The 24,061-nt window shown below is 39.0% G+C and overlaps 2 protein-coding genes across 2 annotated transcripts in view; one reads left to right on the top strand and one right to left on the bottom strand.

Annotated features, from left to right (window-relative positions):
* Positions 1-24,061, bottom strand: part of LOC125236416 — an 88,050-nt gene that overhangs the window by 38,464 nt on the left and 25,525 nt on the right. The window lies entirely within an intron of this gene.
* On the top strand, positions 4,936-5,947 carry LOC125236417. The gene has a single exon (XM_048143210.1). It carries the CDS (start codon positions 4,996-4,998, stop codon positions 5,803-5,805), a length of 810 nt encoding a protein of 269 aa, XP_047999167.1. The 5' UTR covers positions 4,936-4,995; the 3' UTR covers positions 5,806-5,947.

The raw sequence follows: 24,061 nt of genomic DNA, 5'->3' as shown, positions 1-24,061 counted from the left end.
GAGTAAGAGCACCCATCAAGCAAAATTTTATTATAGGAATCTTCGTCAATCTAGCCATACTTACAGCTAATGTATAAGTACCTAGGTACATATTTATCAACCCGACCATTCGGACTTAAGTAGTAACTTGAATGAAAAGAAAATGAATCACTGGTCTGAAACTGCAGTACTTTTTTTTTTATAAATGGGCTTACTCTTGGCCATAGACTAGCCGAAGGCAAAGACGTGGCCTACGATGGAGTGAGCTCGCCCAGAAGATGCCTCTATGCATACATTTCACAAATGATTCAGTGGATTCGTCTATGCAAACAGTATCCCTGGGCACATATTAGGGCATTTTCAGAATTTAGGAGAAACCTCAATTAGCGTAAGTTGTTAACAAAAATTAACTCGCTGTCAGTTTTGAGCTTTAGACAGACTCTGTCAATCAATCATCGTTAAACAATAATTTAGTTATAATACAATACATTGTTGAAAATAATAGCGTGCGAATTGTCTTCACAGACATCGCTCTAATTCAAACTACCCAATAATTGTATAACGCGGAGGAAACTTATGAAACCTACAATATAACCAATCCATTTAAATATAATAGCAATTACTTTTGATGTATAGACGTCTACTTAGATTCACAATGGTATTATGCAAGAATGATAGATGCGTTTATAGCTGGGGAGCCGGCTAAGCCAAATCTGCAGTTACTCTGCCAAATAAATATATTGGAAACCAAAGACTAGATACTAGGTAGAATAAAATGCTATGGGAACTATTAACCTTTCTTTCAATTAACTGCAAAACATCTAGATACCTTTTAAAATTATCGGACCTCGGTGGAGGGTTAAAAATCATTAAGCGTATTGTCTACTTTCTATAACTCAATCTGATAATTATTTGTACATATTCCTCTTTCCCTTATCAGATCATCACATGTTTTACGCCCGATTTTCACATTGTAACCTTCAGATTAAGATAATACTTACAAACAATGATCAGATTTAGTTACGCCATTTACAGTTTTGCGTGGCCACAGTATTAATTTGGTTATTTAATAGGTTGTCTTGTTAGTGAAACTTCTGTAATTTCTTAGACAATAGTTTCTTTAAAACTAATCTGACTAAATCCACAATCTGCTTATAGATGTGAATTCTCCACCGAGATAACATAGACGACAAAAAGTGCAAGTTGACTCCACAAAAAATATCACTTATCTTAAGGGCCCATTTAGACGGTACGAGAACTCGCATACAAGTTTTATTTCATGGCGGTATTTGATACGAGTAGCTGTGCAAAATTGTATGTGACCTCAACCGCCCGTTATTTACGAAAATCGCATGCGAGTTAGCACGCCGTCTAAATCAGGCCCAAGTCTGACGCGCTCGAGTAACTACAAAATTCTCGTCTTGGGTTCCCGTATTATTGTATGTAATACAAAGTCAGATTTTAGCAGTACTTATACAGACGACGTTCCTTAACTTTGCGTAGGTACATAAATACATACACATGATAGAAGCATGCAATATAACGTGTCATAAATGCTATCAAATTCATCGGCGCTTGTTCTTATAAGTAATTGAGTGTTAGATTGTTGACATAACGACGTGTATTATAGCCTATGATTAAAATTTTACGATTTTGCGTGAATTTTATGACTAACTGTATTCATGCATGTCACTTTCAAATTTTCTATAGATATTAAATTCAGTGACGTCTGTAAACACGTGAAGAGACAAAGAGAGAGCATACAAAATATACCAAAGCATACATCTCGTATTTGTTGTCTCTTTTTCATAGATCTACAAAAAAGAATCGCGGTGCTACATTATAATATGCAGTATAGTGTAATAATCTGGACAATAGGTAACTTTGGTCGATGACTTCAGCTTCAGTTACCCATATGAGGGTTATTTTTTTTTTAAATTGTCCACCCCACTGTTTTTGCAACATGGGTATTATCGCGAGGTCTTTCGATCCTGATAGGAGAAAAAAAATGTCAAAAAATTCCATACATTTTTCAAACCTTCCATTCCGTTACCGCCATACATGTAAAGTGTAATGAAAATATAATTGGTAACGCAATTGGAAAAAAAACCTTGGGACACTTTTTTTCCTATTAGGATTGAAAGAGCTCTCTATTCTGTCTGGAAACTACATAAAAATTTCCAATTCCAAAAAAAAGTGGGGTGGACAACTTTGAAAAAAATGGCCCATAATATTTCAGGATTTATGACACCCTGTATTCAATCACTATTCCATATAAACTAGGATCTTATCAAACATGTATTGAATTTTATTTTAACATGAAGTAATACTCGTTGACATTTCTATATCCAGTTTTCTCCATATAACATCTTTCTCTACGATTACTTATATTACAAAACCACGTGAGACGAACAGCTAACTATTATGTCCAATTTCGTATTAGAACCGGCTCGGGCGTCACCGATTTGCATTTAGACACATTTTTACTATTTTTAAACTAATAGAACCCGTGATTTTGTCTTAAAATGTCTACTTTAAGTTTAAGAATACAAGGTTATTTATTCAAATAAAAAGTCAGTAAGATCACAGAATATATAATAGTACAAGTACAGAAGGCCCACTGCTTTGATGTTCACGAAATGCCGCCTTTTAAATGCCTACAAAATTTTAACAAAGAAACGAGCCGCACGTGCGCAGCGTCGGACGATAGGGTTGCCTATGGATTAAAACGAATCAATACTCAGGTGAAATGTTATGCTATTATATTCCAGTCTTGGGTACTTGCACTATTAGCCATTCACACGCGGAAATCGCATATAAAACTTAAAAAAAAACTCGCGACGTAAAGTAACAATAGAAAGTGCGAACGTGCGTTCCGTGAGAACGCGCGCCACCCCTGATTAGGCCGCGAACTCGCGGCCGCCAGCATGTACTTGTAGCGCGGCGATAGAATCGCGGAGTGAGCCGCCCCTGGTAAGATACGAGCTTGAGAAGCGATATATTGATTTCCGAATTTTAAGTGGACGAGTAAAAGTATCTATGTTATAATCAATATTTCACCGATATTATAATTCTAGTGAAAGTTATGTGACATATACTTATTTCGAGACTTGTAGACGGTATAGTTCGTGTCATATAGTATGTCGCGCGGATTTGTCAAATCTAACCTTTGATAATATGGATTTACGAGTCTTGGCACGCGTCTTCGTAAATGACACGATATTGCTAAAGGAAATTCTCGCAGTATGGTTGTGACAAATTAGTGCAAGTTGGAAATCTGATGGCGGTAGTTATAAGCCATTAAGGAAGCTTGTATTTTGTACATAATTAGTCAGAGAAGAAATTGGCACTGGTGACTTTACATTAATTTAACTACCTAATTCAAAATATACATTAATTTAACTACCTAAATCAAATAAATATGTGTACCTTTCTTCGACGGCGGCGAGATATTGTACCTTACCGATACCTACTTATGTTAGTTACAATAAATTAATTGATACATTGGTTGAAACATAGATATCCATCCATACTATACTATACACTATACTATTACTTTGACAACCGGTCTGGCGCAGTCGGTAGCGACCCTGCCTGCTGCGCCGCGGTCCCGGGTTCGAATCCCGGTAAGGGCATTTATTTGTGTGATGAACACAGATATTTGTTCCTGAGTCATGGATGTTTTCTATGTATATAAGTATTTATATATTATATATATCGTTGTCTGAGTACCCACAACACAAGCCTTCTTGAGCTTACCGTGGGCCTCAGTCAATCTGTGTAAGAATGTCCTATAATATTTATTTATTTATTTATTTATTTATATTATTACTACATTAATTAATTAATATTACTTATAAATGGGAAAGTGTGTGTGTGTCTGTTTATTTGTATGTCTTTCACGGCAAAACGAAGCGACGAATCGATGTGATTTTATAAGTGGAGATAGTTGAAGGAATGGAGAGTAACATACGCTACTTTTTGTCTCTTTTTAACCCCCCATTTCCCTAAAATGGAGGGGGAGTGGAAGTTTGTATGGAGCGTCCGAATTATTATTATTATCGAATTTAACGCGAGTGAAGCTCTAATTTTAGAGCAATTGAGTGGCTAGGGTAGGTTGATATTTCTTGTCAAATGCTGATAAAGTGCGAAATAGTACATTACGATACAAGTGCGGAAAACACGCACGAGTATCGTGCGACTATTTTCATTACAGATGGCCCACCGAAGTTTCGACCTGACATATAATGAACCACTTCTCGCGCTAGTGCGTAAAAATCTGTACTGAAAAGGGTATTATTATGTTATAAAATTATTTTCCCATATGAACATAATATTGTTATAATGTTGAAAGAGCAGTGATAATGAACTTGGCAACGGTTCTTAATCGGCCACACCGCCTTTATATCTCAATCGCATTCTCTCGGTCAATGCCCAATGCAACTTTCACATTTTATGAAAAACAACAAATGTGTTAATAATCATGCAGGAGCTTCTCAGTGATTTTTCAACTCGTGACAGTAAAGACCACAAGCTTTTTATTATTTTTATTCATAACAGAGTCGAAGCTCCATTCATATTAGGCAAAAACAAATAATGTTCTTAAATAAGGTATAGTGCCTTGTGTGAAGTGGTTGCGCGAAAAAGAAAACCAGTTTTTTATCTACTGGATTATCACAAGAAAATTACATACCTATACAATTTTTAAGTATAAAATTTTCGCGATTCACCCTCTGTTTCATACAAATATGCTGTTGTAGCCGTTGTAGGTTATTGTTTAAATTATGCAATATTTAGGTAAACTTGTGGTTTGATAATGTATGTGGTCGATGTGGTATTTCCTATAATGATAATAAAGGGAAACTGATAACAAAACCTATATAGTATATCGTACTGTTAAATATAAATGTAAAATGATCATAGGTTAGGTACATTATTTCAATGCTGTTTGTCAACGCTTCAACAGCGTAGTTTTTATATACATATTGTTAAGCATCTAGAAATAGAAAGAATAGGATGCATTCAATAACAGTTTGGAAATTGGCGAGACGACCAAACTACTTCACTAACGTAAACCATATATACCCGTACTCAGAGGTGCCCTACATCGGCGAATACTACCTAGTCAGACTACCGCTATCTTCCACTAATCTCATCGACCATGTGGATTACTGGGGCGAAGGCAAAATCGAGTCCGATGCAGGCGTAAGCGGCTTCGCAAATTGCTACAACGTTAACCATCAGTACCAGCTCGTCAGCAATGGACCAGACAGAAACAGGAAAATACCGAATCGCGTTCCAGTCGTCAGCTACACCAACTGCAACACTGCTAGCTACATCAAAGACAACAGTGTGAAACTCGTTACCCTCATGGGTGCTCCCATAAACAAAAGCTGCGCTCAAGATATTGCAAGAATGATCAATTTTGAAACTGGCACCATCATAATTTTCGGATTTGAAGAAACGCAGGCAGACATTAAAAATCTTAATGAAGAACTACAGATTAAAGGGCTTCTTTATTGTCACGGGTACCAACTCCCAGAAACGCTGCAAGGTGTGACTCTGTTCGGGGCCAATAGTCATAGAACGTACACAAATATAACAGAAATGGGTGAAGAGCTACGTAAGAGAGTTGAAGCAGGTAATTACGATAGTGCAGTGAATATTACATTAACTTTAGATGGAAGTAGCAACGGATCTACGATATCAGATGTTGTAAGGAAACTATTAGAGAAAGGAGTCAAAAATACAATGGAGTTTCTTATAAGCTCTGGAACAGTTCCAACGAAATTGTTACTAAGCACTTTCCTGTCGCCTTTAATTTGATTTTTAAAGGAAATTTCGTTAAAATAATGGGAAAGAAGAATTTCAAAGCTGTCAAATTAAATGCTAATACAGAGAAGACTGTGGTTAAGAATACATTTGCTTGGTGCGACGGTAAAGATAATACAAGTGGTGCAGTCCGTTGGCAACTATATCCCATTTGGGAACACGACAAAGTATTTTTCAAAATCAAGCACACTGAGGAAAACTTATTTCTTAAGATAGACGATAACGAAGAGAAAGGAAACAGAAAAATATGGGGTTCAGAAGATTCGAACGATGTTCAATACCAGTGGGCTCTGGAACCTTTAAAGGTTGATGATGATTTGCTATTTCACATCGTTGACCGTAAATTCAACTTTAAATGGAAAGTGGATATAAGTCCAGAGTCTTACCTGTATGGTAGTGCAGATGATAAAGATTTGGACGATTTTAAATGGTTCATAGCTCCATGGCATGAACAAAGCAGTACCAGTACAGTTTAAAGAAACGTAGATACTTATATGTCAGTCTGAGGACGCATAAGTATCAGAAGTCAACACATTAATGCGGAATATTTATACCCTTTCGTCACATTTATTGACAATGGCTTAAGATTGAAAGTGCATCAACTGGGACACTGACGAGCTGATACTTTTACCTTACCAATGGGATTTTTTTTAAACTATTATGTCTATCAAAACATTAGCTAGCTGTTGTTTGTTTTAATTTTATAAGTTTCTATTCAAATAAACACTATTAATATCTAGTCGATTCTTTAGATTGATACTAAAGTTAATGAAACGGAAGTAGGTATAATCTTAATTAGCAAAATCAACACGACAACGATGTAAAATGCTAAATAATTCATAAAGCGGGCATCGTCCTGCGTATCGCACCGGCACCGCTTTCTTTCAAATATTTTACGAATTCGTCAATTCGGTAGCATGGCGCGATATGGTATTTGATTCTGGCTTGTTGATTATTTTCATCAAGAAATACGGCTTTTTAATTTGTTAATCACTATGTTTTGTAACTCTAAAAGTTTGATTTTTTCTGGTACACAAGTAACTGTGTTCAAGCAATCAAAACAGCGTTGTTATTGTTTAAATACATGCTTATTGTATCCGAAAGTACGAACCTACTTTTTTTTATCGGTTTTAGTGAATAGTAGGTACATGGACAGTATGTAATATATGTAAATATTTATACTATTAATTTTAGTCTGTAAAAAAAAAGACCACCATCAATAAATCCCTGTCTGATACAGTTAAAATAAAATTACATAAACAATATCATTTAAATATTTTTTTACACTTTTCTACTGTAATTACGTAAAATAACAACATTTGGGCCTAAGATTTGATCAATATTAATATATTCTATAAATTACTAATCAGACATTTTAATGACATCGATATTGGCGACGAAACTTGGCGGCATCACGGTGATGTCATCATCAACGCGACAGATTTGATATGAAAGTTTAATTGAGACATTTTCATTTAGCAGATATTGTAGGTAATTACCATTTTTAATCGTCATTGAAACTATTGAAAGTAGCATGCATTGATGTAAAGAAATAGTAGGTATAGAATACATAGTTACATTTGTCAATTCGGAATTTTGAACGCGATTTCGGAAAAAATATTAGATAATATCAAAGAGAATCAAGTATTATAGAGAGTCACTGTCAAATTAAAATGTGTAATCACAGTGCATAGACTGCCATCTCTCAACACAGGCTTAAAACTTTTGAACCTCAGTTTTGTCAATTTGGCCCATATGCTTAGCTTGATATGTGTTAAAATGTCAAATATTAATATTAGCGCCATCTAGCCGAGCGTCCCCCAAAAATGTATCGCCATTTAGATCACCGTACCTTTTTCTGTATGGTTTTGAGGTACGTTTTTTTCTTAGACTTTATCTGTCTATACGGATTTACTTGTGTCTTTGATAATATGTACTAGTTTGCGCGGTATTCTACCCGCTACCACAGATCTAAGGATATAGCTTACTTACACTCGAAGATAATCGAAGTAATTTACGCAATTACCCATTATTTCTCAATTAAATACCTATTTCCAATGTCAGTGACAAATGAAACCACGGTTGTACTCGCGTTATTACTTATATCGCTACTGCTACATCTCGGACACTGGCGATCAAACGGGCAATTATGGTCGCGCGATAAATGATAAAACATCAGGCCGTCCCTATCGCACTATTTGTAAGTGCGATAGGGACGGCCCGATGTTTTATCATTTATCGCGCGACCATGATTGCCCTGCAAATATATTGAAAGCTTAGCTCTCGAAAGGTCTTAGCTCGTGTAGGTGAACGCGTGCTATGCTTGTATGAGTGAAATATGACAGGTCGACTGTTCGTGTTTTTGGCAGGCGGTAACTGTGAGGTAACCGAGCGGGGGTGGGCGGCACTTTCAGCGGGGAGCGGGAGTGGCCATACTGTACCATAGTACTCTTTATTATACTGTGCTACTGCTGTGACATGTTTCGGGCCAATTTTGGAGGCCCCTCTTCAGGCATATAGGAGTTCACGCGGCGGCTAAACTTCGTGAATTGGCCCGAAACATGTCGAAGCAGTAGCGATATAATAACGAGAGTACAACAGTGGTTTTATTAAACATTTGAATATGTCTCACGAAAGTTTAACGAATATACATAGATTCACTAGACATCATTCCGATTTTTGTCACACTTGATTTAATCCAGCAGGTAGTTAATCTTCTCCATTGTAGATCTGTGTCGGTTACTACTGATTCTGTGCACAGCTGTAAGTAGGCACGTGTTATTTGAGAGCGTAGCTGCGCAGGCGACCCAGTTGTCTTCTAACGGTCACCGTAGTTATGGCAACTAATTGTTAAATGATGCCCACTCACGCAAATCACTTTAATGATATCTTGAAGCCAGATGGTTCATGCTGATTATCTTTATAAGTCTTAATGTTGATGTGAAATGCCTTTCGCATTTGCCACAGCATGTTAGCAATGCTCGGAAAAACGCCAGTCATTGTGAAAATAACTATATTTTAGGCCCCATGTATAAGTTGCAAATGTCACACAAAATATACTTCCGGAAAATCCATACCTAATAATATTATACATGGGAAAGTGTGTGTCTGTTTGTTTGTCCGTCTTTCACAGCAAAACGGAGCCACGGATTTTTTAAAGTGGAAATAGTTGAAGGGATGGAGAGTGGCATATCGTCACTACTTTGAAAAAATCTCGTATCTCACCCTGCTTCTCAAAGTTAAAACACAGTAAGTCTATATGCATTCCATACATACTTTCTACAATTTTCTTTTCATTGACAGACGAAGATACAAGTTTTTTTTAAAAGTAGTGACGATATGCTACTTTTTGTCTCTTTCTAACCCCCCACTTCTCTAAAATGGGGGGTGGAAATTTATATAATTTGTAAGCCGCGAGCAAAAGCTAGTACCCCATTAAAACTAAGTCGAAAATGTTCTTTTTCTCAAACATGCAATGAAATATTGTCTTTACGTTCCTTAAAATGGGCTGGGAAGTATCGCTTTTTGGGCGCAACAACTCGAGAGGACTGTAAATTGTATGTTTGTATTATTTTATTTTATTTATTTTTTATTTTTTATTTTTATTTCAAATATGTTACACAGTATGACAGTAAAAACCAAAGCACTGAGTAACTAAAAATACATAAGAGCAAAAAAAATAAACACATAAAAGTAAGAAACGTCATCTAGATTTAGGTGACAACGTAACGTCGAGGCTTCGTTGCGTCGTCTGTCCGGGCGTACAATTCGGCAGGTTGCCCCGGAACCGTCGAAAGACTACACCCTTCGGCCAGAAGTCTGCACTCGCGATGGTGTCCTGCAGCGGCCGCGGCACGCGCACAACAAACGAGCTGAAGTGCACGTAGCGGCGCGACTGCAGCTGCTGCACCCTCAGCGTGAAGCCAGTCTTCCGGCGAACGTACTCCACCACTTCGTCGGCCACGGCGGAGTAATGCAGGCGAGACACGTAGAGCGGCTTACTTGGTGTGGCGACCCGAAGACCAGAATTAACCGGATCCGCAGTGCCACTCACAGTCTTACGAGGCGCCCTACGCGCCTTGCTTTTCCTTTCCACCAATGTGAATCCCTCCGTATCTACATTGGTGCGGGAGGACTTCTCCTTAAAAAGAGCCCGTGATTCACATTTCTTAGAAGGCGTGCTGACCCGGTCAGCTGCTGGCTGCCGGCCGGTGACGCTAGCGTATGAACGCTGACGTAAGCTCGAAGGGGCAGGCGGTTGCACGCGCGGAGGGCGCGCGGGCGGCGGAGCGGCGCTTGCGACACTTTTTACAGCGTCAACAGGTAATCGAACTGACTTGACACGTGTGTCAGGTCGCGAGTCACGTTCGAAATTTGAAGCGGCCGGCTGAGTTGGGACATTCCGCAAACATGCTATTTCGTTGCGTAAATCAGCAATGGTAATAAGGCTGGCTTCAAATTTGCTACTCATTTCGGCTAAACTTGTTTTAAGGACCTCGATTTCCTTAAACAAGCTGCTAATGTCGAGATTTTCCGGAATACACGACGTCGTCGCCACGAACTCCGGAATCCGGTCTTGATTCTCCCTGAGGATTTTCTTTATATCTTCAAGGGTCTTCTGTCCGTTTTCATCCCCTCGTCGATGTGGAACATAGGTGCCGGCAATCCCAAGGGACTGGCACAGCACTTGCTTAGCTTCACAGATGTCATCGATGGTGAAACTCGACGCACGCGAATTCATCTGGACAGCCGTCTTCGCATCCATCGCTCCTTCCAGTACCAGCTTGTTTTTGCGTTGAAGAAAAGCGAGGAACTCGTTCACGATAGGTTTATTCTGCTGAGAATCACCCATCGTGTCTATTTACTAGCGGCGGCCGCGCCGCGCCAATTCACAATTTATATTTAAATATTAAATACATCAATGCGTCTACGTTGCAGCGCGCATTGCACACGACTAGTATGTATTATTGTAGTATGTACTGTTTTTATTTCATTGTATGTTTGAGAAAAGCACTATACATGCCTCGGCGGCGTGAAAACGGATTCCCGGCCTCGTATCCCTATCCGGCCTCGCTCGCACGCTCGCTCGGCCGTATATACCCACTTGGCCGGAAATCCTCATTTTCCCGGCCTCTGATGTAATGTACTATTGCTATGACATGTTGAGTATTGTTTTAACGACGGTGTCTGTTGTATTGTACGGAAAAAGAATGTTTCACACTGACAAGCATTTTTTCCCTGATACCCTGCACGGGAAGCATACGATAAAATATCTATCGCCCTTACAAATAGTGCGATAGGGATGCCGTATTTTATCGTCATCGCGCGATGTATCATGTATCATACAATTCTAAACGATTGTCAATACAATACCTCTATAAAAACCACAAAATACGTTTTTTTGCTTTTTCAAGTAGGTACTAAAAAAGTGCGTTTGATTTACAGCACCAAGCTACGAAAAGAATGCATTCGTAAGTTTATTGCGCATTCCACAAAATAAGCGTTACAAGGAATGTTATGTTACATCGGTCTGTTATTAAACACTCATCAATCAAGCGAACATTGTCGATGGCACGGTACAACGAACCCGCAGACTTTGTTACAAGTTACAACGGCTGGTGGCTGATGGCTACTGAATTGGCAGAATTATTTAAGTGTACCAGCACAGATTATTAATAAGCAGAGATCGGATTTTTGTGCGTCATCTCATACTAAAAGTCATTAAAATGACGTGAGTCACTAAGAATGTCGCAAATCCGTCCGATCTCTGTTAATATTTAAGTTGCTAACGTAAGACATCCTTCACTTGCCTGCAAAACGACAAATACATACGCTTTATTTAACTAATACTAATAAACTGAAAAAGATACCATACACTAAAGAAAAAGCGATCAAGCCCACTGGTGGCAAAGCTGGGAATCGAACCCGGGTCTCCAGCTAACGCGGCTGACTTGTTGGACCGCTACACCACCCCGACCGCCTCATATCAGTTTATAATTTATATATAGTAGTGTTACTAATAAAAAAAAATAAAAAAATCAAAAAACTATTTTTATAAAATAATTTGATTTGTTCCCTACGTTAATATTAATATGTAGATAAGTTAGTACGTAAAACTCAGAAGAATAGTAGGTACGTGCCACACGCGGCTACACATAAACAATTTCATAGTGCTGACTAAATTATAGATTCTCAGATTCATATTTTTAAATTAAGTTTTTCCCCTCACTAGCTCGGAAACACGTGTTTTGTCCTTTAATACCAGCTGGTAAAAACGCATTTTATCCACTAGTGGGTAAAGTAATTTGACCTTGAATACAGTCAAATTAACTGCTTTAAAGTTGATAAAAGTAGGTGAATCTAGTAATAAAGATGATTTACCACCTGTGGAACTACTGGAAGCAGTGATAAACGCATTTTTTGCGTTGTAGTTTCCTCGCTATAGCGAGGGGAAAAGTTTTGTGTTACACTCAGGTGTAAATGTATTTTACTTCTCGTGTGTTAAAATACAACTTTGCCCCCTTGTATAACAAATAACTATTAAATTACAGGGTACGTAGCCGAATGGCACAAAACGCTCACGAAACGAAACGCTCGTAGATATCTATCTCTATCGCTCTTGCGTATTGGCGTGACAGAGCCAATACGCAAAAGCGATTTCGTTTCGCGTCGCAGAAATGCCATTAGGCTACGGCACCAGGTTGTCAGTAATTAATTTCGTACTGATGGGTCATGCATTGACAGGGATAATAGATAACCAAAAATAGAAACTATATGACATCACTTTAATTAAACTATTTGTTCGATTTGTTACTTAAATATGTTACGAAATTATTGTGAACGGGGTGAAAGTAAAGGTAGGTCCGAGAGTTTACCTGTTAAAATGATAATTGACCAAAACAGCGACGGAAACGATGGTATATGGCGATTCGATTCGCATATTTAAGATAACTTTTATGCTTTGCTCAGCTAGATTTCTAATATATAGTTGTTAAAAGCATTTGATGACCGGTCTGGCGCAGTCGGTAGTGACCCTGCCTGTTGCGCCGCGGTTCCGGGTTCGAATCCCGGTAGGGGCATTTATTAGCACAGATATTTTATTCCTGAGTCATGGATATTTTCTATGTACATAAATATATATATATTTTATATATCGTTGTCTGAATACCCACAACACAAATCTTCTTGAGCTTACCGTGGGCATCAGTTAATCTGTGCAAGAAATTAAGAATGTCCTAATATAATATTTATTTATTTAATTTATTTATACTATTATATAGAGTCGAGTGTTATTTTTATTGTAAAGACGTGACAAAGATATAAATCATTAGTAAATAGCTAGTAATAAATATTGACAAATTAGAGCACATAACAATTGACATCGATATCTGCATCTTTCTCTTTTTTTTCTCCTTACATATTCTAACACTAGAAAAGCAGACAGACAGATTTTTGCGTTAAGTATCTCTTTCTCTCTCTCTCTCTCCTCAGCATTATTATTCCTATCTGATTTAGGGGTCTGCTTTTCCTGTTCTTTCCTTCCACTTCGCACGATCGGACGGTGTGCCGTCTACTGAAACGTCGCAGGCTCTCATGTCTTTTGCTATGGTATCTGCCCATCTCATCCTCGGTCTTCCTCTTAAGTATAGTAGGTACTATATTCCAATGATTCCACAGAGTAGTTTATGTCTACAAAAAAACCTTGCTATAAGTTTATCTTTCGAAAGATGCGTATAGGTAGGTACTAGGTAGATCGCCTTACGGAAAATTGCAGATCACTTCTGGATGAAACAAGCACAGAACCGAGACAAGTGGCGTACGAGAAGAGATGCGTATTACGGCCCATTTAGACGGTGCGAGAACTCGCATACGAGTTTTATTACATTGCGGTATTTGATGGCTGTGCAAAAGTGTATGTAACCTCAACAGCCCGCAATGTAACTAAAATCACATGCGAGTTCGTACGCCGTCTAAATCAGGCCTGGCTCCGTAGCCGAATGGCATTTCTGCGACGCGAAATGAAATCGAAACGCCGCAGAATTTTAGTCTGGCTCTATCGCGCCAATGCTCAAGTGCGATAGAGATAGATAGCTACGAAAGAGATATTATCGTGAGCGTTTCGTGAGCGTTTTTGCATTTGGCTACGCATACTGCTCAGGCAGTGTTAAATGGTTGATACAATGATGATTGGTCGATACCTACTTTTATATACACATTTGCCTAGTCTCGCGTTAATGTAATCATAACGAAAGCTAACGACTCTCCCACACTGACCCTACCCAATGGTCATACGCATTGTGTCTTTTCCGCAAACGCACAAGCATTCATTAGTCAGGTTTCCGTGCGAATGGAACTAGGAACTGACTAAGGGCGTGACCGGCTCAATGCACTAAATGCAGGTAATTGTAAAGGTGCCAGTGTAGAAGCATTGTTAGCACTGTGCTATTTACTACTATATTTGAACATACGTACCTATAGTAAGTACTTGAATGAGGGTCGCTTCCTCTTAATATTTTCCAAAGTTTTTCTTATTCAAAGGAATGGCCACCAGACAAAAACCTTTACATTACAATACAAATTATATTGTAATTTAAAGGTTTTTGTCTGTATATGTATAAATAGGAAATCACCATACACGAGTATGTAATACATCTGTTTCCAACACAGGCAGTAGGTATGAATATGAGAATGATCGAGGAAGACACAGTATAAAATATTGTCATTGTTTTACAATAAATTACACATGTCACATTAAACATGTAAAAAGCAGCAAAGTAATTAAAAAAGAAATAAACCAAACTCCAAAACAACAAATGTTCAAAACTCCTCATAACTTTTAACCTGTTTTATAGGCCTAATAAAATTGTCTCGTATAATTTAAAACCAAATACAAGTAGCCAAATCAAATGACTATAGTCATAAAACTGCAAATATCAATGAAACTTTATAGTTACAAATTTTCTACCGCTACTTGTAATTTATTATTGGGCACTTTTACCTACAACCAACTGTTTTTCGTTGATCGATTGATTAAGCGTTTTATAAAATATCAATTTATTAGCTGCAAATTACTTGTTGACAGTAAAATAAAGTTCCATAGGCCTAATAAGCCGTGATTTCCATTTATTTGGCATATGTCAGCTGCCAAAAAACTAATAGTGTCGATTACGGCCTACTACTTGATCTCAAGTAGCAAATACTTAATTAAATTCGATGATCGGTCAAGGGTCAATATTAAAATCGATTGGTCAAACACAGATCATGTTGAAATTGTTCAACATATGTTTTCTGTCGCGTTGATAAATATTCGAGGCTTAAAATTTGACTTTCTCTTAAAATTCATAAAATTGTCTACGGCCGTTAGAATTTTGTAATAAAGACTACTAGAAATGGTGTAACGATGTTTTAGGGTGGATTTTATAGTATTTTTAAACGGCTTTGTTAGCTACTTTTGAGAATGGCTGCTTTATACCTACACTTAATAGGTAAGGTTACCTTTACCTATTAAGTGTAGGTATAAAGCAGCCATTCTCAAAGTGTGCTCCGCGGACCCCTAGGGCTCCGCAAAGCCTCTCTGGGGGCTCCGTGTGAATTTTGGGTACCTGATATGCGACTTCAACTCTCTTCCATAAAACCAAATATTCACCAATTGATAGAAAATAAAAAACAGTTTCATGTAGGTAATACCTCACATTAGAATCTAGTGATTAGATTTTACTATCATGATTGCTCATTAAAATAAAGATTGCAATAAAAAAATAAAAATTTAAGGGTTCCGTCAGATGTTTTACTTTCTAAAAGGGTTCCATGGGAAAATAAGTTTGAGAACCGCTGGTATAAAGCATAGAGGAATAAGTAAGGCAAGATTTGTAACTCCATACATCAGTAAATGCAAGTTATTTGCAGTAACATCTAGCGTAATCCACGCGTCAATCACGCGTCAACTAGCGTAAATTATCAGTACTGCTACTTGTCAATAGATTTTTAGCTAATATTACAATAGTATTAATCAGTACTCTGATTTCAATTCCTCTTGCTTGTAATATAAGTTGTAAACTGTTTTAATATTACATTTTTGGCAGAGGCAACACTGTTGGCACCTAGTATCGCAGTGTAGTGGTACTGGAAATTTACGCTATTCGACGCGTAATTGACGCTAGATGTCACTACAAATAACGTGCATTTAGGAGTTACAACTCTTCCCATACTAAACTATAAAGTTCTATGGTATAAGTTTGTTCTATGGTGTAAAGTGATAAAAGTGATACTGCGATATGGCATAAGTTACGTTGCCAGCTGTTTTGACAGCCCTGCCGGTGCATATGTTGTTCGTCAAATTTCAATGAAAATATGATGGTTACTTAACCCTTCCACAGTCAGGGGTATCAACATGGATGCCAACTTACTTGATAATCTTGATATGTCTCTATCTACTTAGTACGTGCCATCTAGTGTATAACGTAGAATACGATGTATTTTGCAGTAAAGTAAATGATAAATACACACGCGTATAAAAAGAGTATACTATAAGGAACAGCTATAAAACCCCATATTTGTACCCATTATGATATGCTAACGTAAATTATATGGATCACGGAAATTAAGTAACAGAGCCATAGAGTAATATACCTACCTGTGTTATTTAACATCCGTGATCCGTACTAAGTCCAGAATATCATAATTTATTTTTTTTACAGGAAAATTATCTACAAAATGTGATTTTCCAACAATTTTCATGATGTCAAACAATGTATGGCTTATATAATAAAAATCCAAATCTAATTCATAATTTGTAGAAATGAGTTTCTAATAATGAAATAAAGACGAACGGCCTTATTTTAATCCCAAATATCCGATCCATATCGTATGTAGATCTACTTTTTGACACACCCTAAATTTCGAATCAGGCAATAACACTTTATTAAGCGGTATAAAATAAAATGTACAAATATCTTCATTTTCACCATATCAATTCATTAAAAATTCATACAAGTATCAATTAATCACACGATAGTACAAAAGTGGAACGTCCCGCGTCCACTTAAGATTTAATGTTAATAATTAAATCATAGTAGAGCGTATCAAAGATTTTACAATAAATAAAGCCAATTATTACATACCCACTCAATAAGTAAACTAGATCAAATTTGAAGCTATAATTTACCGCTATTATTATCTATAATCATATGGTACACTTTCTGCCATAAGCACACATGCATTTAATAATTTTTCAGATTGTTTTTTTTACGCGCTAGTGCGAGAAGTGGTTCATTATATCGTCACTACTTTGAAAAAATCTCGTATCTCACGCTGGCATTCCATACATACTTACTACAATTTTCTTTTCATTGACAGACGAAGATACAAGTTTTTTTAAAAGTAGTGACGATATGTCAGGTCGAAACTTCGGAGGGCCATCTGTACTGAAAAGCGTCGTACGATACACGTGCAAAAAGAAAATTCGTAACTCGTGTCGATTTAAAATACTCCCTTCGGTCGTGTTTTAATTTATCGGCACTCGTTTCGAACTTCCTTTTTATAGACCGTCAACCAAATCTTGTCACTAAAAAAAGGCGGCAAATTTGAAAAATCGCGGGCTAGCAACACTAGTGTTGAAAATCGGTGGAAATTCGCATGTCATTTGTATCTTATCTGTGGAAACCTCCACCCAACCAAAAAGAGAAAGAAACTAGCATATATCCGTCCCTTTGTAGACATGTATGTATATAACCACAACCTGACTTGTAAATGTACCATTTATGAATAAAGCATTCATTCATTCATTCATTCATTCTTTTTAATACATTATCTAATTCGTAAGGAAGTAAAGGATGAGTTAAACGCGTTTCACATGCTTTTTTTATTAGGGAGGCATTCCAATGCTGCAGGCCCAACGAGCTCCTTGAAAAAAAATCTCTGTGGCTGTTCGACGTACATTGCTGGTTTTTGTTCGTTTCATAGGGATACCATACTTTAGTTTGATGTACATTGCAAAATTTGGTTGACAGGCTATACGTGCTTGTATTGTATTGTCGTGTTTGTCGCTTCCGTATTGGCTTACATAACCATGAAAAACGTTGTCGCCCCACTTGACACTGCTTGTATAATTTGTTATACTTTGAGGCCAATGATGATGATGATTGGATTGTAGGTTTCCTTGTTATAAATATCGGTTCAGAATAGGTATTATTAACGAAGAAAACCGTATGATATTTGCAAACGTTTACAAAATAACGAAATGTATACAAATACAAGTTTTGGAAAAATGTTATATTAATATTATAGATTTTTCGATTTCCAAACTGTAAACTTTTATGTATAATTTTCATTAGATTCTTAAAACATGTGCATTTATAGGTATAGGTACTCGTAAGTCATAAAACAATAAGCCTTCTGATCAAGCTAGGACTCATGGAGACCATATACATCTCTAAGGAGAATTAGATTAAGTAGATATACATTTTATCTTTAGTTATGACATTTAGAGTCATTTGCACCTCTAAAGTAATTTTAGACTTTTTTTTTGTATTTGTACTTTTTATATTTAGTGTAGTTCTTGGTTGTAATTCGACATTTAGAGACCTTTAGTTAGAACTTAGAATTAGTATAATAATAGTATCAATTGTAATTTCAACTCAATTTTAAATATTTTCTAAATTGTACATGTGACGTGTAAAAGTGCCCCTGTAGCCTATTTGCTGAATAAATTTTTTTTTGATTTTTTTTTTAGGTACCTACTATCTTCTCTGTACAGCTGTATTCGAACAATATTTATAAGATATATACGAATATAAGAAACCAACCGGATTTGAGCTCTGAATAACGACCTTGGATTGGAAATTTAATAGCCGTATCTGCATAATTCATAGCCCTGTGTTATGTTATTAAAACGATGCGATATGAAAGTAGAAATCTATTAATTGTTACGACAAATATGGTCAATGTCCCTTGAGCATTGATACGTTTATGTTAATTAGACAATCAGTACGCAATATGTGTTCCAATATCTTTTTTTTTTAATACTACGTCGGTGGCAAACAAGCACACGGTCCGCCTGATAGAAAGCGGTCACCGTAACCTATGGACGCCTACAACTCAAGCAGTGTCACGTGCGCGTTGCCAACCCATTAGAAACTTGTACACTCCGTTTTGCTGTGTCCATAAGGCCTCTTACATCTTGACAGATGATTTAAGCAGCGTCTGAATGCGAGAGACAACGCCTCGCGTGACTATATAGACCTATCCGGGAGCGACATGCCCGTCCGCATTTCGTACACGTAAATTGAGGCCCCACCGCCGAGGAGAGAGTATCGCGACTGTGTCTTTTTGAACGCTTTACGGCTAAGTCTTGAAACCAGGTGTTGTCGTGGGTTTCTCTACCTTTTGCGACGATACTTCTCCACACATTGCGGTTCGATGCAAGTTCGTCCCACGTGTTACAGTCGATGCCGAACGCAACCAAGTCACGCTTTATGCAATCCTTAAATCGTAGTATGGGTCGACCTACGCTACGCTTCTCGAACGCGACCTGGCTTAGCATAGTCTGCCTGGGCAAACGAGTGCTGCTCATGCGGTGCACGTGCCCCAGCCACCTCAAACGTCTCTGTTTGAGTATTGCGGTGATGCTATGCAGCTGTGCGATCTCCAGCACTCTCTGGTTGGTAACCTTGTCCTTCCATGTGATGTTAAGAATACTTCGAAGGCAGCGCATGTGATACACGTTGAGTCTTCGTTCATGTTTAGCGTAAGACGTCCAGGTTTCGGCGCCGTACAAGAGTGTGCTTAAGACACAAGTCTGATATACAGCCATTTTGGTCTTAATGGTAAGGTATTTGTTATTCCACACTCTTGTACGCAGCCTGCCGAACGTTGTAGCCGCCTTGCCGATGCGAACGTTGACCTCTCCATCTAGGGATAGGTTGCTCGACACAGACGATCCAAGATAACAGAACTTATCAACGACTTCTAAGGGCTCACCCTCCAGCAAGATGGACGGCTGGAAAGTGTAACCCTGCGCTAAGATTACGGTCTTCTTAGTATTTATAGACATGGAGAACAAGTCACATGCATGGGCAAATTTGTCCAGGAGAACCTGAAGTTCGTGGGGAGTTCTAGCAACAAAAGCTGCGTCGTCGGCAAAGAGCAGGCTGTCAATAAACAGATCCACACGGTTGCGGCGGGATTTCAAGAGATTAATATTAAACAATTTACCGTCTGCTCTTGTGTGTAGGTGAACTCCCTGTTGCGCATCCCCAAAAGCAACTTTGAGCAACAGAGAAAAGAATATGCCGAATAATGTGGGTGCTAAAACGCAGCCTTGGCGAACGCCTCTTCGCATCTCGAAAGCGTCAGACGTTTGACCATTAAAGACAACGGAGCCCTTCATACCGTCGTGAAAAGATTTAATAAGCTTCAGCAGCTTCGGGGGACATCCGATCTTCTCAAGCGCAACATAAAGCCCCTCCCTGCTGACCGTGTCGAAGGCCTTGTTAAGGTCCACAAACGCGATCACCAGGGGTGTGTTTTGCTCACGACACTTCTCTTGAAGCTGACGTAGAGTAAAAATCATGTCAGTAGTGGAACGCTGGGACCTAAAACCACACTGGGCCTCGGGATACACGCGTTCGGCAAGACTTTGCAGCTTAGTCAGTATGACTCTTGCAAACAGTTTGCCGACGATACTTAAAAGGGAAATACCCCGGTAGCAATTACAGTCGCCGCGGTCACCTTTCCCTTTATATAAGGTAATGATATTTGCATCGCGCATATCCTGAGGTAAAATCTCCTGCTCCCAGCATTTCCCTAACAGATTATGTAGCACAGGTAATGTACTCTTGAGTTTAAGGATTTCGGTTAGGATACCATCAACCCCGGGACTCTTGCCGCACTTAAGCCTAAGCAAAGCGACATGAAGGTCTTCAACTGAAGGCAAAGAGTCGAGTTCAGTCATGACAGGTAGCGTCGGAATTAAATCCACGGCTTCCTGATTGATTTCGGCTGGCCGAGAATAGAGCTCGGTGTAATGCTCCACCCACCGACCAAGCTGACGACTGCTATCAGTAATAGCCGTGCCATCAATCTCCTTCAAAGGAGCTGTCTTGTTTTGGACAGGGCCAAAAGCCACCTTAATCCCAGCATAAACACCACGAAAGTTACCTTTCGCAGCGCAGTCTTCGATGCTTTGACACAACTCTGTCCAGTAAGAGTTAGCAAGCTGACGACACGTACGCTGAAGCAATGCCTTAGATTTACAGAGCTCAGCGCGAGTGGTTTCGCTAGGATTAAGACGGAAGTTTAAAGCAGATTTTCGCTTAGAGTCGATCAATGGCTGCAGCTCTTGCAAGTTGTCAGTGAACCAGTCAGGTGCCTTGTTCTTGGCAAGCCCAAATACCTCACGAGCTGAAATGGTCAGGAGCTCCTTAATAGAGTTCCATTCAGATTCAATAGACGCATCGACATCCCAAGTTGCTACTTTCTGTCGAACCAAAGAGCTGAAAGAATCCACTGAGTCAGGATCTTTGGTTTTAGTGAGATTCAATTTGATCTTGCCGGGAGTCTTAGATGAGTGAATTCTTTTAGCGGACAGTTTCACGTTACAAGCTATTAGGGAGTGGTCGGTGTCGCATTGTGCGCTATGGAAGGATCTTGCATGAATGACTTCTTTCAAGTACGTCCTTTTGGTAAGGATAAGGTCCAATTGGTGCCAGTGACCAGATCGGGGATGTTTCCAGGAAACTTTGCGCATCGTTTTGCCTTTGAAAAACGTATTAGTAACACACAGCAGGTATTTAGAGCAGAACTCTAGCAGGCGTTGACCATTCTCATTCTGTTTGCCTATACCATGATTACCTAAACAATCGGGCCATGAGGTCTTATCCTGTCCTACACGAGCGTTAAAGTCTCCCAGAACATATAGCCGATCCCCAGGTGGTACGTTATTAACGACGGCGCACAATTTATCGTAGAAATCGTCCTTTGACTCAGCTGTCGAGGCAAGGGTTGGAGCATAGGCGGAAATGAGACTAATAAAGCCGATTTTCGTATTAATACGCAAGACCATAACGCGCTCCGATATACCACGAGGTGTTTCAATGGCACTCAAAAGAGTGTTGTGAACTGCAAAGCCCACACCGTGTACACGGTGTTCGTCTGAACTTTTACCTTTCCAAAAGAAGGTGTAATTTTGTTCTCGCAAATAGCCTTCTCCGGGGAGCCTGGTTTCCTGCAATGCAGCGATGGATACATTGAGACGTGACAGTTCCAGGTCAATGACAGCTGTTTTACGCAGCTCACTCGCGTATTCTATAGTCTCCAAGTTATCCGGGAGACCTGTCCTTAACGTCCGGACATTCCAAGAACCAAAGCGCATGGATGTGAAAGCTTTAGATTTTCTAGATTGCTGTTTGGTCGCGGGTGTAGAAACAGCTCAGCATCGCTTACTGGCAAAAACACCTGTGTTCCCAACACCCTAAAGGAACAAACGATGCCGGGGCGGATCAGTACCTTACTGACTGAGGGCTGCCCAGTTTAAAGCGGGCGGTACCTGATCAGTGGACCTACGATGGATCCTCCCACTGTCGGAAGTAACCCCTGGCGCCCGCACTTACGCCCATACGCGCAGGCTTAAAACCGGTAACTGCTGCTTCCCGTGTTGTTTTCCACGCCGCATAGCGGCGAGGGTGAAGTGTCCTCTTCACAGACGCTGCATCGCCTGGGACGCTAAAAGATGGCGCAGGGTTGCCCAAGACCTACGCCACCCTCTCGACCTCGCTGGCTGGATCCGCAGGAAAGGCAAGCCTATACGTGCGGAGCCAGGTCGGTTGCAGGTGACTGCCGCATATTCCAGGTTAGACCCTACTTGCGCCTGACGAAGACACCAGTTCCGGGTTTGATTTTGGAGTTTTCCTTCTCCTAGACGGTTGCACGCCAATGCTAGGAGGCCGTCTCCCCCGCTACACTCCTTTTTGCTGTGTGTACACAGCAAAAAGGAGTGTACAAGATCTAAGGAGGGTTCGGGTTGCCGACGACTCAAAGGACAATAGACGGAACAAATTAGTTCCATAGATCCTTCCGTCACCAACACACCGCACCCTCGTTGAGCTCTGGCAGCCTTACTCACCGGCAGGAACACAACACTATGAGTAGGGTCTAGTGCTATTTGGCTGCGGTCTTCTGTAAGGCGGAGGTACTTCCCCAGTTGGGCTGATCTAAGGTAAAAGTACCAATGCTCGACACTGTGTGAGGATAGGTACTAGTAGATGCCATTGTCAATAAATGTGACAGAAGGGGGTCATTTATTGGGTCGCGTACTGCGTTCGAAAGTCTGTGGAAAGCGACGTAATGCTATTTTTGAAAAAGGACGGCTAGTAATTTTAAAACTAGTGGTAATGACCACTCGTTTTCGATTCTGTTAGTAGGATTTAAATCGCTATTGTCCCAGAGCTGTAAGAACCTCTTTTTGACACATGACAGCGTCCACAAAACGTAAACTCGCGCAACCTAATGAAATTTTAAATAAAATCCTGTAATAATATTTAAAAAAATCACGTACTTAAAAACAATATTTCGCTTACTTTAAACATAATCTAACACATATTACATTTTTGCGTATCTTCGCTAGTGAGTATTTTACGATATTAATTTATCGCGCAGGATTTACTTTTTATGTCATTTATCATTCATTTTTATTTTTAAACTAGTGCTGTGGCAGAGTCTGTCATTTCGATTCAAATGACATTTCAGTAAGTTGATAGAAATCGTATATTTGTTTAAGCGCCTCCTTGTACATAGGGCCTAATCGATTCAACCAATTCGAAATTAATCGTTAGATTTGGCAAACGATACGTCTTAGCCACATCGCAACATACTTCAAAACAAATGTGTCAAAAATGTGAACTTACAAATCCGGGACAATAATAGTGGAGATATTATTTAACGAATTTCACGAAATCGAATGGCCAAAATTCAAAAATCGGCTCCCTGATACTAAAAGTGCCTTAACCTGGGTTACATTTTGTGTAAAATATTGAGAAATATACTACCTACCTGCAAAAATGCATGGCGAATTTATCAATGAATTCATTCATAATTTATCCATGCAATTTTGCAGCTCACTGTATAGTCAACCAATTGGAACCCTAGGCCACTCTACAACCATGTCAAAATGACAAGCAGTAAGAGATCTCTTACAAGCTGATTACTAACGTCACTATGACATAGTTCTACAGTGGCCTTAGGGTTCCAATTGGTT

This window comes from Leguminivora glycinivorella, chromosome 19, assembly GCF_023078275.1.
Source record: "Leguminivora glycinivorella isolate SPB_JAAS2020 chromosome 19, LegGlyc_1.1, whole genome shotgun sequence".
In the NCBI taxonomy this organism is placed as follows: Eukaryota; Metazoa; Arthropoda; class Insecta; order Lepidoptera; family Tortricidae; genus Leguminivora; species Leguminivora glycinivorella.
Note: the sequence above shows the minus strand (reverse complement) of the source record. Positions and strands in the feature narration are given on the sequence as shown.

Coding starts and splice junctions, on each gene's coding strand:
- LOC125236417 (XM_048143210.1), top strand. CDS start 4,996: ATGCATTCAATAACAGTTTGGAAATTGGCGAGACGACCAAACTACTTC.